At 37.8% G+C, this 16,425-nt stretch overlaps 1 protein-coding gene across 1 annotated transcript in view; it reads right to left on the bottom strand.

Annotated features, from left to right (window-relative positions):
- The window catches only part of fcho1 (FCH and mu domain containing endocytic adaptor 1), a 53,523-nt gene that overhangs the window by 24,165 nt on the left and 12,933 nt on the right, over positions 1–16,425 (bottom strand). Inside the window, exons 2-5 of the mRNA XM_056252348.1 lie at positions 15,502–15,555; positions 4,074–4,165; positions 1,151–1,225; positions 402–543 (exon numbers count right to left, since the gene is read on the bottom strand). Coding sequence (XP_056108323.1) covers positions 402–543; positions 1,151–1,225; positions 4,074–4,165; positions 15,502–15,534 — 342 coding nt within the window. The 5' untranslated portion in view covers positions 15,535–15,555. The remainder of the gene's footprint in view (positions 1–401; positions 544–1,150; positions 1,226–4,073; positions 4,166–15,501; positions 15,556–16,425) is intronic.

Here is a 16,425-nt window from a genome sequence, read left to right as displayed (position 1 = left end):
TACAAAATGTTAAAACAACAAATATTAGATCAAATTACAGCAGAAACAACTTTGCGCTGCTGCCCGCGATCAGACAAATTTCCACGTGCATCTTGAAAAACAGATGTTTTGTAAAGTGCTGCGGCAAGTTTTTGTGCCCGTTTAGAGGAAAATAAAATCAAAGGCACTTTTACCCTGGTGCGAGTTTAACCCCGTTGTACCCTCAAATCAAGATTTTAAGCACAACATTAGAACTCAATGCACTCGTTCACATCAGTCTGAAGTACTGCAGGGGATCGGAAATATTGTGGTGGACACTTAATGAAAAACAAAACAGTGATGCACAGTTGTGGGTACATAAGCCAGTTATTTATCAAAGGCATGTGCAAAGATTCTATCCATTTAAAAAGCCCTTTATTTACCTTGCGGTGAATTTTGACCTGCTCCTCGCTGTACTTGCTGATGTCACGGATGAGGTCATTCATCTTCCTCAAGAGCTCCAGGTGGCAGAGGGCCACTTTGTCCGAGGACACACGAAACACGTCCCACATGGGGGCAAACGTGCTGGAAATGCGAAGCAGGTGGTTAGATGCTGATGAATGGAAGTGCATAAGCCGCTCAGTTTTTTTTTACAGCACAGCAGTATTAGAAAAACAACAGGTTGTCATGTCTTTGTAAGTCTACCTCTTTTCAAACATAAAGTTCATAGGAAAACAAATGTATATAAAAACTGCATGGCCAAATAAAAAGTTTACATTTCTATTAGCTTTGTATTTATGCTCGTAATTCTTTACGAATTTGACTCTGCTAACTTTGCATCTTTGCAAAGTCAGTTTTTACAGTGTTAGAGCACTGCGTGATTATTTTGACAACTAGCACATGCTTGTGCAGACAGGAAGTGAGGTGAAGGAAGCAGAGGAAAGAGCTAACCATAGCAATGACTTTTCGTCCGATTACACACAGCCACATGTACTCATGCACATAATTCATGCACAAAATAAAAATACTTGCATGCAATTCATTTGAATCTCCCTGCTGATAAGTATCTGTAAGCCAGCAGCAGGTCTTTTTTTAAGAGAAATCTTTTCAATGTTTTGTTCCTCTCCAGATGACATAAATCAGAAGGTAATGGTGATTTTCAACACATAATAACAGCAATGAAATCACTCACCCGAGAGGGCTTCCATTGCTAGCAATCTTGGCGAGTTTGCTCATGGATTTCGAGTAAGTCTCCTCAATGGCTGCCCTTAAATGCAAACACAAACACACACAAAGTGTCAGCAGGTAATCGTTTCCCAAAAATACTTTCACACTAAAGTGATTAAGCACCATACATTAATGCTTCAAAGTTCACAAACAATTCTTCAGTGCTGGGTTCAAGTGTTTATATTCGCAATGGTACACGCACACTTTTTTATTTGAGAAAAAAAATATAATGCGGTAGAACTCTTAAAAAAAATTACCAGTCTCTGCCCAAATGCTATAGTTACTACTGTGGTAACATGTTATTACCTAAGTAAATCCATTTTTTTTTTTTTTTACAATTACATTAAAAATATGAAATTCTTTTGAAGGAGGCCCATGTTAGTTTACAATTATTTTAATACTTAATAAATGTAATAACTGTTCTACTGTATGGTTACATACATGGTCAGTTTTTGTATGGAAAACCATGGACCATCAGGACAAATACTGATGCAAGAGTGAAAAAGACATAGTAGCCACGGCCACAGCTGAAAACACCAAATACTTCTCATCAACCACTGTGTGATCTGCCTTCTCAATAAGCCAAGCTTTTTTGTTGGGAAAAAGGATGTTGTCATTATTATGCCAGTGCGCCGGGCTATATTGTTGGCCTCATCATCTTATTTGATTCTTATAAGTAAAGTTTTGCTTTCTGTAGGGACAGTCAAATCAGATTCTTCAAGGAACAGAGACACTTTGAGCCACAATGTCCCGAGTGTATAAAAAATGGCCTTTTGGAAAATTGATTTATGTAATTTATTGCACAAGCTATGCTTTTATCAGAGACGCATTTGTCTCTCTCAATTTCTCAGCACTCTCCTCCAGGGCTTTCCTGGACAGATTTCTAACACACACACAAAAAAATACAATTTAATCCTCTAGTCCATGACGGAGGGTGCCTGCATCCAACTCTATTATAACGGATAGAAGAGACTATGAAAGTTGGCAGTGGGCTTGGCGGAGCTCTAAATAGTCTCTGTTCTCTCTGCAGAATGAGAGAGTCGTTATGGAGTTTTAATTTTAATTATTGCAATTAGCTCCAACTCGAGTGTCTACTACAGACCAAACGAAATGCTCACACGTCCCACATATGCTGTCAGTGGAAGGGTGAAACGATAGATCTTTCTTCATCTGTTTCATCCACTGCATATACACAAAGCATTTCTGACTTCTGCACTGCCTTGCATTTGTGGACGTGTATGGGTGGACATTGAGCACTTTGTTGACTGCTCTGCTCCTCTCAGGTTAGTGTGTTTTGACACTCCGGTGTTGTGTGCTGAAAGACAGCACTGTGGTGTGGAGAAAGCAAGTAATGGAACAGAGAGAGTAATTCGAGCAAAAAGGCAAAAGATAATATGTCATATGAAAAAAGATTTCATACAGTACAGGTCCGGTTTCACAGACAGGGCTTAGATTAAGCCAGGATTAGGCCTTAGTTCAATGAGGACATTTAAGAAGCTTTTTTAAATGTGCCTTAAAAAACATTACTGGTGTGCATCTTGAGACAAAACAATGGCACTTACATATTTTAAGATTATGTCAGTGCAAGTTGCTTTCATTTAAAACAGCTCAAACATGAATATTAGTCTGGGACTAGGCTTAAACCTTGTCTGTAAAACTGGGCAAAAATTATATCAGTCATAGCATTACATTATGCTACGCTATGTTGCGTTGGGTAATGCTTTCTTTTACAGTCCTGTTACCCATGTACATACTATGTACTTATTATAGTAATTACAATTACTGGGTAATAACTAGGTACTAACCCTGAACCTATCCCTAACCCATGTACTTACCTTATATTAGCCAGTACTTTCAAGGTAAGTACACTGTAAGTACGCGTAAGTACTGTACTGTAAAAGGAAGCGTTACCGCGTTGTTACTGTAATGTAATATTAGGCTCCACTTTATTTTAAGGTACCCTTGTTACAGTATTTTTTTTACATTTTAAGTACTGAGTAATATTAATTATTAACAACATGTACTTACTATATAATTAGGGTTAGGGTTTGGTTTAAGGTTTGTTGCTTGTAATTATGCATAAACTACTGTTATTACTAATAAGACAAAATATTAGACTAGGATAACTTAATGTAACATTAAATAATAATAAGACAAAACACCACAACATAGCAAACATGTAATGTGACCTCACATGATCAGTTCAAATAAGAATAACATAATGTTATGTAGCATAATGTAACATTATATAAGACACAATAAGATCAAATAAGAAAACATTACAATAATGTAATGTAGCATAACATAATATAACATTATATTGTATGATAAGACAAAACATTACACCAAAAATGTAACAGCAAAGGAAAACATCGTGTTACATCACATAAGAGAAAATATCACAATAATGTGATGAAACAACATAATGTAATGTAACAATATACAATAAGACCAAAAAAAACACATAAGATCAAATAAGACAAAACATCTCTTTTAACATAACGCAGAATAACATAACATACCTTAATATGATCAGATAATACATGTCATGCACCCCAGCATGTCATGTCAGATTAAATACGATAAAGTAAGATGTAATGTAACGTAAGAGTGTAACATAACTTTCTAAGATACAATAAAATCAAATACGACAGTAACAACGTACAGTATAATACAGCATAACGTGAATGGACATTATCAAAATATTATAACATGAATATTCCACTTTGATGTAACTTATCAAAAATACAACAGCTACAGTTGAGTTACAAACACAAGAAGTGAGGAGTAGAAAACAAATTCCACGCCACATTCCTGTCAGTACCAGTTACACCATATCACCCCTCCTTCCCATCACCATGACAACTCCTCCCAAAACAACACCTCACCTCTCGCGCACGAACTCAGCCAATTCTTTAGTGGCGATCTGTCCATGCTTCATGTTATGGTAGAGAACGTCAAAACCCGCATTCTTCTCTCCCTGTGAACAAACAAAAACACCAGCATAAGGCACATTCATGTAGTGTGTGCAAAATCAATCATCATTAGAACGTGTCAAAATAAAAATAGCAAGAGGAACTTGGAAGGCTGGGGTGTCGATTGTGAGCCATTGGCCACAGCAGGCACAAAATATGTGCTTGTACAGAATGTCAGTATTTCTAAGCAAACTTCTCATCATTTGCAGAACACATAAGAGATCAGAGTCAGGGAGAACTACAATAAACCAAGTGAAGGAACAAATACAAATCTGCTGACTGGACAGGTTACAAAATGTACTTTTTTCCAATTGAAAAATGCAATGGAAAGTAAATAAAAGTTAAACCATATTACTCTTATGTTACTCATGTTACTGTACATGACATGTTACCTCTATTTTAGGAAATGCAATGTAAGAATGACAGTCTGACTCTGTATTTTATGTTTTGTTTTTGGCATAAAAGACACTGAATCAAATCAAAGACAAACAAAAACAAACCAAGCGTTTTTCTTTTATTATCCACTGATGTGGAAAAATTCCATTCAGAGAATAACCTGCCAAACCCCCACCGCTCTGGTTGTGAAATACACAAGTGAAAATTTTGACAGTCATTTACAGAAATACATATTTTTAAGGAAATAATACTTGTATCATACTTAATTTGTATGATTTAAAAAAGAATCATACAAATAATATAATACAATTAGATATAGCGCGCTAACTTCCGGAAATGAGTTTCTGTAGGGTGGGATATCTGCTGTAGTGAAAATACAACCACAAAAGAATAGCACAGCAGTGTGTGCAAAACATGCCACGTGAGCAAGGAGCACAACACTTCTCCCAGACTTCCCTCAAAGGCCAAGGCCCAGTAGGGGAGATCCTCAGATGATAACCTTTGGAACAAAGTAACAGCACATCCTGCGGTCAAAGTTAGCAAGTATAAAAATAGCCCCCTTTCTTTTAGCAAACAGAAAAATGTCAACAAAGTAGAGAGAAAAAGAAATGACAGAACCAGAGAAGTCAGTGGCCATAGATATCTCCAAACCACAGAAAGAACTTCCCAGGTAAAAGACGGATTGACAAAATTCCCACTGTCCAAAGATAGAAACTGGACAGGGCCAACTAAACAAAGCCTGATTCCAACAATCTACTGCAAAAGTGTTGCACAATTAGCCTGGGAAAACCCAGACAACTTCCGGCAAATTTAGATTTGCTCTGAAAGTTAGTCTGGCAAAGAGCTCATTCAAACCCATTTCCAATCCGTCGAAATCGAGGCACCAATCAGAAACGTTGGGGCGGGCTTTACACGATGACGACAGCGCTGGGATTTTGAAGCAGATTTTGTAGCCTACATTACAAAGATGGATGCCGCCGTCGAACATCACTCGTTCGAATCAGCTATCGCGTCTGTTTTAAGCGATTTGAACGTTTCCTTTTTGTTAAAAACCGAGCAAAGAACAACACTCGGAGATGTTTCTCCGCCGCTCTGCATACGTCATCTCCTTCATCGCTCTGATTGGTTTTAGGTCTATCCGCGACGTCCGTTGGTGACGCCCCTCTGGAAATGATTTGTCTATGACGCTTTGCCAGACCATAACTCAGTTACAACTGACAATGGTCTGGTTTTAACCAGGCTATTGCACAATATGAACTTTATACAAATTTTAAGGGGAACCATTACGTTGATGTCAAGTACGAGAATTGCAGATAAAGACATTTGTGCAAATTAGTCCTCTCTTAAAAAAAATGTCACTTACTTAAAGTCCTCATGTAGTCAACAATTTTTGCCCTTTTAACTCATCTTTGATCATCAAAATGACATATTTAAAAAAAATTCCTTGCCTTAAATAGCTTGAATGTAACTCTACACCCTTGCCTCATTTAGTATGCGGTTCTATGAATATGCAAATTACCCCACCTCCACTCACTCGCACCGGCTCAGAGATCCACTCGTTGACGATCACATGTTGACCTGATTGGTTACAAGGTAGTGACGTCAGAAACTCCAGCAATTCAAACCGCGTTTTTGAGACTGCCTTTGGTTCACTGCAGTTTTAAGGAGAAAATACCGGTATTCAGCAATTGTGTTGAATTTGCACATGGTTTGTCTAAAAGCATATTAAAAACACCACATAGACATATAAACTACATTAAAAGCTTGATTTTCACCACAGGGGGACTTTAAGTCTAAACTGAATCTTTTTAGATCTCATTAAGAAAGTGAAAAACTGGTGAGCTACAAGTCAACAGCTGTTATTTATGAGACTAGAAAATGAATTAGACTTTTGTAAATGTACATTTTAGATGTGACATTTAAGCATCTTGCTTAAAGGATTTAAGTGTGCGGACAGTTTATTTATTTTTTGAGATGTGACATTTAACAAAATTGATTTTTCCGGGAATATTTTATTTATAGTTTGAATTTGAATCTGGTATATTCTAGACATTTGTGATATTGAACAAAAATTTAATTGTTTTGAGGTCTATTTGACACATTTGTGTTTCTAAAGAGCAGATTTGTTATGTTCTGAGGTGAAATTAGCCGTAAATATTCAGATTTAAAAGAAAAACTGCAGATCATACAAAAAAGCAGGTCAGAGGTCAAGCTTTTGTGTCCCACAGGGAAAAGTAGAGGTTATCCAAATAGATTTGGGCCAATCAGAGAGCTGCTACAATTCTATAGTGAGGTGAAGTGCCAAAAGAGAACTGAACCAAATCAATCAATCAGATACTTTTGCTTTGAATCAAATGTTGTGGTTAGTTAAGTTGAAGATTTTATTGAAAAATTATTTTAAATCCCTATATGAAAAATATGCTTGCTAAAAAAGGGGGGGGGGGGTCACTTTATTCTTTATGTTCCTGTGGTACTATAGTCAAACCCAGACTAGATATCAGTTACCCATGGACCCTTCAAGAGTTCAGTTTCAGTCTTTTATGCTGTACATGTTCACAGTATAGTGCTGTTTAAAGAACCCTGGTCACAAAACAACAGTTGGACCAAATGGACCAGTTGCAACCAACATGTAATTTCAATGGTAGAACGAAATGAAAAACAACAGCTGATGTTTGTTGTGAGGCCAGAATGCTTGTTGAAACCTGACCCCTTTGGAAAGCTGATCTCCCATGATTCTCTCTGCTCTGCCCACACAGCACAGGTACAACAGCACCCCTTCTAAAGCCATCTTTCCTTCTCTCACTCTATTCTGCCTCTTTCTCTCATTTCCCTCTTTCATTTTTATATACAGGACGGTGAACAACTATCAGGCAGGATTAAACAGACAGTGTTTTCCCCTGGATTCCTCAGTCAGAATTCAGTGCTGAAAGCAAATGGAATGATGGCCCATCTGTTGACAGTCTGTTCTTCATAGCTTCATTCCCTGAAGTTCATTTGCAAAGCATACAGCAGTATCTGCCATCATTCACCTTATGTAACGTGATGCCGCCACAGAGGACGCTTTATGTTTGAAGAGAGCATGACAGACAGGGAGCGAGAAACAAAGCGTAAGCGGACGGCTGCGATGACATTAAGCAGAGCTGCAGGTGTTGAAAGAGGAACTCCAATCCGCTCGGTATTAACGTGTCTCCTACCAAGATAGCGGTTGCTAAAGAGACAGGGTTCCCCTGGAAACTGTGAGAGAGCGCGAGACACATGACAGCTCATTCCATAAGGTGAGGGGCATACGATACGTGTGTGTCGGTGCTAGACCGGGGCTGAAGTATTCTGTCTTGTTCATCACAAGTCCCAAGACTGTTAAAAATCAGTTTGACCTCTCCTCTAAGGAAGTGGAGAAAAGCTTTGTTTGATATATATTTTGTATTATAAAATTATTATAAACAAAAAAATATTGCAATAAAAAATGCATTAACTCTAATATGTTAAATATTTGTATAGCACCTTTCACACAAGAAAAGCAGCTTAAAGTGCTTTACAAGCATTACAATAAGCATAAACATGAAAACAAATAAAAAAACATAATAATATAAGATTAAAAATGAAATCCACTTTATAATGATAATAAAAGACGACAAAATGAGTACACATAAAATGCATTGTGACACAAGATGTAAATAAGCTCCACTCACGCCACCAGCTCAGAGATTCATTCGGCCAACTTCCTGAGGTAAATGCTGCACAATGGCATTGATCTTTACAACGTCGGACACATAACAGAAATTAATATTAGCCTTTTGCTTGAATACGTTATCAAACAGCTAATAATGTGTTGCTAATGTTACACGAACCATTCCCGTCCACCATCTCAGAGTCAGGCATAGTTCATCATAACATCGTAATATCCATCATACACTCACTATATTGCTAAATCTACCCGATTTTTCATATCAACAGAAAAATATACTGGGATAACCTTGCTTCTTTCACGACTCCCCTGCTAGTTTGCTGTTAATGATATGCTAAAGCCGGTCGGTACTTTGACGTGATTGGTTACAATGTAGTTTGTGACGTCACAGACCAGCGATTTCAAACTGTGTTTTTGAGACTGTCTTTGATTCACCGTAGTTTTAAGGAGAAAATACTCAGCAATGTTGTTGACTTGTTGTTGAATTTGCGCATGGTCTTAAAGCTTATTAAAAACACCACATAGACATAAACAACATTAAAAGCTCGATTTTGATCACAGGGGGACTTTAAAAGTTTTAGAGAGCTGGATTCCCTAAAATCTGTTGGTAATGTGTTAAGTCATTAATGTTGAGAGCTATATTCTGAAAAGGGTTTATAAATCTATTCAGGAATCATTTCAACTTAAAACTTTCCCATCATGCCATGTGTTTCTCTTTTGAAAGTCAGTCTGAGCATGAGGCTGAACATCCAACAGCACCACCTCACAATGATAGCCTGTGTTAGCCTGCAGAACTAACCAGTCTCACTTGATTTTAATTAACATATGCTGTGAACACACAAGAGCATGTAAGAAGATCTAATATGGAGTTTTATGAATAAGCCATGTCTCATGGAAGTTGTAATTAAAAGATTGCAGGGCATTCCAGTGTCATGATGCTCGGGGCAATGAGGCAATCATGTGAGACCCAATAAACACACACAAACGACAAGCAACAGAACAGAACACTGTAGTCCCTAAAAACCCTTTTCACATTCTAGTGTCAGTGCAGGTCGATGAGTTCACCAAGGACTGCGTGATTTTTTTCTTGCTCAACATCAATTCTTAAAATCCCAAGATCTATCCTTTATAGAACTCTAGTTTGGCTGTGTGAAAACTTGTATGTACAGCGCTGCCCATCTGATTCCTGAAACAAATGGCTCTTATGAGTTGATTCTTTTATGAAAGAACAGATTTGAATCCATTTGAAATACTGCTCTATAAATTAGAGCATTACAAGAGAGAGAATGTTTTTTATCTATGTAAGAACATGAAAGCACAATTTTCACTATAACTGAAATAGAATGAATCTAAATTGAATTAATTAAAGTCACAATTTTCGGAACCGAATCAAAATAATTCTCAGTGAATTGTTTTTAATCATCATTTGTATCTTCATCAGAATCTCGGGTGAGATTGTTCATAGCAATGTATATGTTGGATATTTGATTATTTGCTCATTTCCCAGAATTCCCTCCAAAGGGGCTGTAAAGGACTTACTGCTGACTGTGCATTATTAAAACACACACACATGGCCCAGTCCTGTCACCTGTGATGAATAACTGCATTAGCTTTTAGGTGAGGAAGAGGGAAATCATTGACTGACCTAAAGTATTTCATCCTCCTCTCTTTTACCTTTATCGAGACAAGTCTTGATTAAATCACACGAGTGGGACAGTAAGACAGATATAGTGTATCTGTGATGTTTATCTTGAATTGGAGATGGAGACAGGGCTATACATTAACTTGAGGAATTCTCTGACTTCTGTTCTCTGAAGATAAAAAAAAAGTTGTTGTTTTTTAATGAAATTCTATTTGTTGATTACATGCACAAGGCAAATAGCCTCTCTATGACAATGGAAACTGATGGATCATGACTCAAAACCCAAATGAACAGGGACAAATAATGATTTGCTCAGTAGGCATCATTTAAATGCTGAAAGGAAGACAAAGTTAAGTGTGTTCTAATCGGGTAACTAATTAACAAATTCTACTATTATAAAGGGATGGCTTATGTTTTGAATAAAAAATATTCATGAACCTTATTTTTGAATTCTTAATTATACTGTTACTTGTCTGGACATTCTCAGAGGGTTACTATTCCATGACCAAATTAACGATGCAAATTAATACTCACACACTATACATACTTTCACATCAAACATTAATTATAAAAGCACAACACAATGAGAACGATGGACAGAAACGTCAATGCATGTGTCCATAAATGAATTTAAAAAAAAACTTTCTCATTTAGATGGAAACCAACAAAAAGCAGCCAATCTGCCAATCTCAGTGTGAAAGGTAATCTGCGTATAATGTTAGTTTTTTCTGATGGTACTAGGTAAATTCATGAGGTTTAGGTGGCATATTTCACTGGCACTGGTGTGGCCAGAGTCTTTTTCACAGGCAAATGCGAGAAAATGCATGCTTTGTAGAGCTAAGGTCATGCATTAAACAATTTTCCAGATCTAATAAACCCTCATCTTCCAAAGCTTCACGAATACTTTAATGTGAGACTGAAAAATCTACATCCAAGCTCGCAAAATTGAAACAGAACAGTAAGTGTGAAACTAAATGAACTGATTAGGCTGCTAAATGAGCTCTCTGTTGTGAGACAACATCTGACAGCCTGCTGAACGCCCTGTTTTCCATCTGAGGAGAAAACGAATTGAAGACAGTTGTAAGGATGAAGCTATGAGCTAAATAAGGAATGTGCTTAATCACTGCGATTGTGAATTCCCTCTCGGAGACTTAATTAATCATGCATTTTCAGTAATTACCCAAATGTGTCGTTTCAGTCTTTTCACACAGGTGTTTTTATTCAGTGCTGAAGAAACAGTCAGAGCAGGACGAACACACACAACAAGACAAACACACACAATCATGATCACATTACAGACACACACACACACTAGAATATTTCTTTAAAGGTAACATGAATAAGTATTTCTAATGTGTTCTGTAATCTGATGCATTTCTATATAAAAAAAAATCCCCATCAGGGATTTATTATATTGTCACTACTCTCCTCCTGAAACACCGCCGCCACTCATTGGTTGAAATTTAGGCAGCCTCGGCTCCATCAACCAAAAAAGAAACTCATTTCATAAAACAAAAAATGACTTTAAAATGAATTAACTGATTAATCTGCTGAATTCTTATGACAGTTCTTTGGTACAACATGCATTGATGAATCATGCACAAAAAGACCAAAAATGTGTATCAAAAGTTCAGGAGGAGCACGTTCAGATAACTAACCTAATTAACACATTCAGTAATCAACCCAATTCACAAGATAGAGGTATATTTACCGGTACACACACAGCAGACTTACTTCTGTTCCTTGACAGTTATTCAACTTCTATCCATCTCCTCACTTCTATCTATTCCTATCCCAACCTGGGATAGGGGAGTACTCTGGGTTCAGGCCAAATTCCGAGCTCGGAGCCCTCCCCTCGGACAGCAGGCCACATACGCATAACCTTTACTCTATTTATTATATGTAATTGTGAACTCGTGAAAGGCCAATTTGATTTTATGTTGACTTTAAAAACTGCTTTTCAGAGTAACAGGAAAAAGTGCAGGCCAGAGCGTCTGCATACATCTGCATGAGCGATGAGGGGGTCGAGACTCTAGAGTGAATAATAGTTCTGCGTGGATGCTTGGGAGTTTTGGGGGGTGTTTTACACCAGCTTTGTGTAGGAACACAACACAATAGAGGAGGTCTCTACATCTACCACAGTCCTGCGACACAAAGCCGGACAATCACATGACATGACCTGGCCCAAACTGGTCAGCAGACCAGAGGCTGCAACCAAACAGAACACAGTAGAGGAACTCAAAAATAAAACTCCAGTCAAGACTACAAATGAGAGAAGGGGTGTTCAGTTTTAACAGGAGGGAACCAATCACTGTGATGTTTATTACTAACATGACATTTAAATGCCACTTTACTACTTTTCAAACAAAACTAATTTGATGGAACAGATGTTTTAAACTTCTCTAACATATGGAGGTCTTTATCTGGAAGGCTTCTGTACTGGTGTAATGTGGGCTGCATTCAGTAGCAGCAGTTCCTGAATGTTCTGGCTTGCTTTCCTTCTCTTCTTCCTCGTTCTTTGAGAGGGGCAGGCTAGGTATTAAAGTAGGACGCACCTGAAATAGCCCTGCCAGGTGTGTGGAAAGTGCAGAGCACGGCTGTCCTCATGGGAAAGCTGACAAAGCCACGGTCCTCTGCTTTTGTTCTTACACTTTTTTCTCTCTCTTTGTTCTTTCCTCTCGCTATCCTTCCTTCATATTTTCAATGATGTGACAGAAACAGTCAGCATATGAATTCCAAACTGCTTACAAGGCAACCGTATAAAACATACGCAGAGTAAACATTTGCTCTTACCAGTGATGGAGTACTCGAGTCCGACTCGAGTCCTTATTCTCTGGACTCGTGACTCGACTTGGACTTGCGGACTGATGACTAGTACTTGGACTCGGACTCGAGAATATATAAAATCGGACTTGAGCATTCATCAAATGAATGACGTTGTTTCTGACTAAATAGGTTATAAAAAATTTATATAAGATGTTACACTTTTCCTGTTTCGGGGTCCAAGACCGGCCGTGATCTATTTTTTCCCTCACAGACACTGCTACCGCTCGCTCTCCTTGCTTGACAACACACTCACTGACGTCACTCACTTTACGCTGCATTCTCGTGAGAGAGATAACATAACACTTATTTAACACTAGATAAGTTCCTCAACATCTAATCAGCCATTTCGATTTTGGCACGCTTTGCAGCAGCTGAGCTGACCACTAAGGAGCGAATGTACAGTGACGTGACATAACTGCCAGATTTAAACTGTGCTTTCGTGATATGGCTGGCGCTGAGCCAAAGTCGGACGCGCTCAGCGCTTAATCCCGCTTATCAAACACAATTATGTTTATTTTAGCAAACAAACTAGACGGCGACCTTGACCATGTCACACATCACAACCACTTTTTTCCTGCGGAGTTACAACTGCTTATAGCACTGCATTTTCTGTTTTTTTGCCGCAGTTACATTGGGATTTAGTTTGCTTTTCAAAATTTCTAAATTGTTTTTCTTTTACCATATTCGTCAAGAAGAATGCATTTCTCCTCCTCTGTCCAATTAGGCTTTCTTTTTTGTTTTCTTTATTCATTCCAGTTGACTGATCATCCAAAAATGTATTTAAACAATTAAATAAATATAAGTGCCACAGCTAGTCAGGGCCGCATTAAGAGCTCACCGGGCCCCGGGGCTATGAGTTACTGCAGGGCCCCCCCACCACCACTTTTGGTCACCAACTACATGAGCTAAATGTTCTATCATTATACAAGTCATTTTATTCATCTATGATATACTTCACAGTTAGGTTATATTACTTTTAATACGATTTTTTATCATATCAAAATTTTATGCCACTAAAATTTCATAATTCTTGTGACCAATTTCAATATCACAAAAAATAATAGTAGCTTAAGAAAAGAATCTAAAGCTTACTGATGACAAGAGTCACAAATAACAATAGAACAAAGGCACATAAGAAATCGACCTACTTGAAAAACTTAAAGCACTGAATAATATTATATTGTATAAAGTAATCAAATAAACAATACATAGTTTTCACTATAAATTCAACATTCATTCTTATTAATTTTACAAAAGTGATTCAGTCAAGGGCAGTAAATTACTTTCTTTCTGATGTTTGATTAACATTATTGACACAAATGGCGACAGCAGCTTTATTGTCACTTTAAGACCTCAGGGTCGGAACTCAAGTGCGCTGTGCAAAACCGTCTCAAGTTCACCATGGTCTCAAAACCAAAATGAATTCTCTCCCGCTGCTTACTGTGCCTGAGCAGTTTAAAATAATTTGTATCCAAACCACAATGTTTAAAAAACGCGTTTAAATTATAAACTTGTATCATGATGGCGCAGGAAAATGTACATATTTTAGGCCATTTAGGCGAAAATAGAGTTTGATCAAACACAAAAAGCAATATCATACATCCATCAAGTTAATAATCAAACTTACCGAAAATTTGTGGGGTCGATGATGACGCATGTGTTTTAAGAATAGTCTAGAATGAAGTGAAGAGTGGAGCCGATTGATTGGTTGATGCGTATATTCTAATAAGGCGCAGGCAGCCATCTGATAGGCCTACGTGCAGCAGCAGGTAGATCGTTCACAAATTAAATAAGAATAAATGTATATCAAATTAAAACGTGACGTTTCAATTCACCATGCCCTGCTGCCCACGGGGGTTTGATTGACAGGAGAACTGGCCAATCATACAGCCGAATACGCAATTTTGTCCGACAACAAAGCTGTCAGTAGATTAACGTCGGTGGACTTGAACTTGAAAACGGTATTGTTTATTAGTTAAATGACAATATTTGAAAGTTGAGACTTTGTTTCATATCAACAGTAAGCTGCTCTGAACTCTCTCTCGTAGTCACTCGGTGTAACGTTAGTCTTTGCCCCGCGATGTATTTTTCACTGCGTGAGTGAGAACATGATGTGCGTGACTCGTGAGAGACGCCTGGCTTGTCACACAGTATCTAAAAAAGGCGGGTCTTTGCGAACGGTCATAATATTAATGATAATGATTCCATGATAATGCATGGAATATACGGCAAAGCGCCACTAAATAACAGGGCTAATTTGTGGGGGGCGTTGCGTGGTAAGGCTTTGGCAATCAGATGGCTAGTATCTACTCCACAGCCAATCACGGGCCCCCTCCTTGCTCGGGCCCCGGGGCTTTAGCCCCGCCTAGCCCTATTGTTAATGCGGCCGTGCAGCTAGTTAACAATGATTTGAACTAAGGTCAAAGGCAATTCTAGTGATATCATACACATTTCTAGCTGCAAGAAAGAGTCCCTGAAAAATGTTGCTTGATTTGGCTTAAGTGTATATAATTTCGACTCGGACTCGAACACGGGACTCGAGACTCGACTCGGACTTGAACTGAGGTAATGGTGACTCGACTCGGACTTTAACTCCGGTAATGGTGACTCGACTTGGACTCGACTCGGACTCTTCTTTGGTGACTCGGACTTGGACTTGGACTCGAACACTGGGACTCGAGACTCGACTCGGACTCGACAGTTGGTGACTCGACTACAACACTGGCTCTTACTGTACTGCTACAAAGCTAGAACATAAAGAACCCAATGCATAAGAAATGTGACAGACTTACCCAAAAATTGTTCTTGAAATACGCCATCTCCATTTAGAGGGTTCCTAGAGAGTCCTGAAAGAGAGAAGAAGGTGGTTATGCCCCCAGATGTAATATTTAGAGGTGTTTTTTTTCCCAAACTGATTTTTAGGAAAACTCTTTAGGAAAATGTGAAATAAATACATTTCAAAATAGTAAAATGTTTTCCTCTTATCTCAGTTTAATATTCAGAGAAATATAACGAATCATTTTTATACTTACAGCCTATAACTAATAAATAGCCGATTTTAAAGTTCTATAATATTTGTCCAAATTAATAATAATAAAAAAACACTCAAATTAAAATGAATCATTTTAAATTGACACATTATAATGTACAGTATGAAAATATGATATTTTGGATTTTGAGATTGGCTAAAGATTACATTTAAAAGTGTTATTAAATTCTTAGTAATTAAAAGATGAACTAAGTGAGCATTAAATGACAGAAAAGTTTATCTAAATGGAAACAATTAGCATGTACAATTATGTATTTAAAATGTTTTATGATGTTTTATAATGGAAACCCGGCTAATGACTAATTTAGTATCTTTAAAGAAGATGGGGCCATCTTTCTCTGTGCATAATCAACTGATAATAGATGTGCCTAAGTGAACCTGTTAAATGGATGCATTTCAGAGAACCGTCAGGGGAAGAAACAAGGTACACAATCAAAAACAAGGTTCACTTGCAGAGCAGGCTGACAGATAATGCTGATGAAAGCAGGCTCCTGCAGGGGCTAGTGGCAAGAACTCAAGGCAATTTTAATTAGACCAAACCCACGCTGAGGTGCACACACAAACACACTCGGTTTCAATGTTTCAGTGCTCTAGCAGAGCAGGTGACACTGAGATGACTGCGGAAGTTTCTCTTTGTGAATGTCAGCCAACTCAGAAATATAAAACC

The sequence above is a fragment of the Rhinichthys klamathensis genome, unplaced genomic scaffold, assembly GCF_029890125.1.
Source record: "Rhinichthys klamathensis goyatoka isolate OS25496 unplaced genomic scaffold, OSU_Roscu_1.1 h1tg000094l_1, whole genome shotgun sequence".
Taxonomy (NCBI): Eukaryota; Metazoa; Chordata; class Actinopteri; order Cypriniformes; family Leuciscidae; genus Rhinichthys; species Rhinichthys klamathensis.
This window is presented reverse-complemented; position numbering and strand designations above follow the sequence as displayed.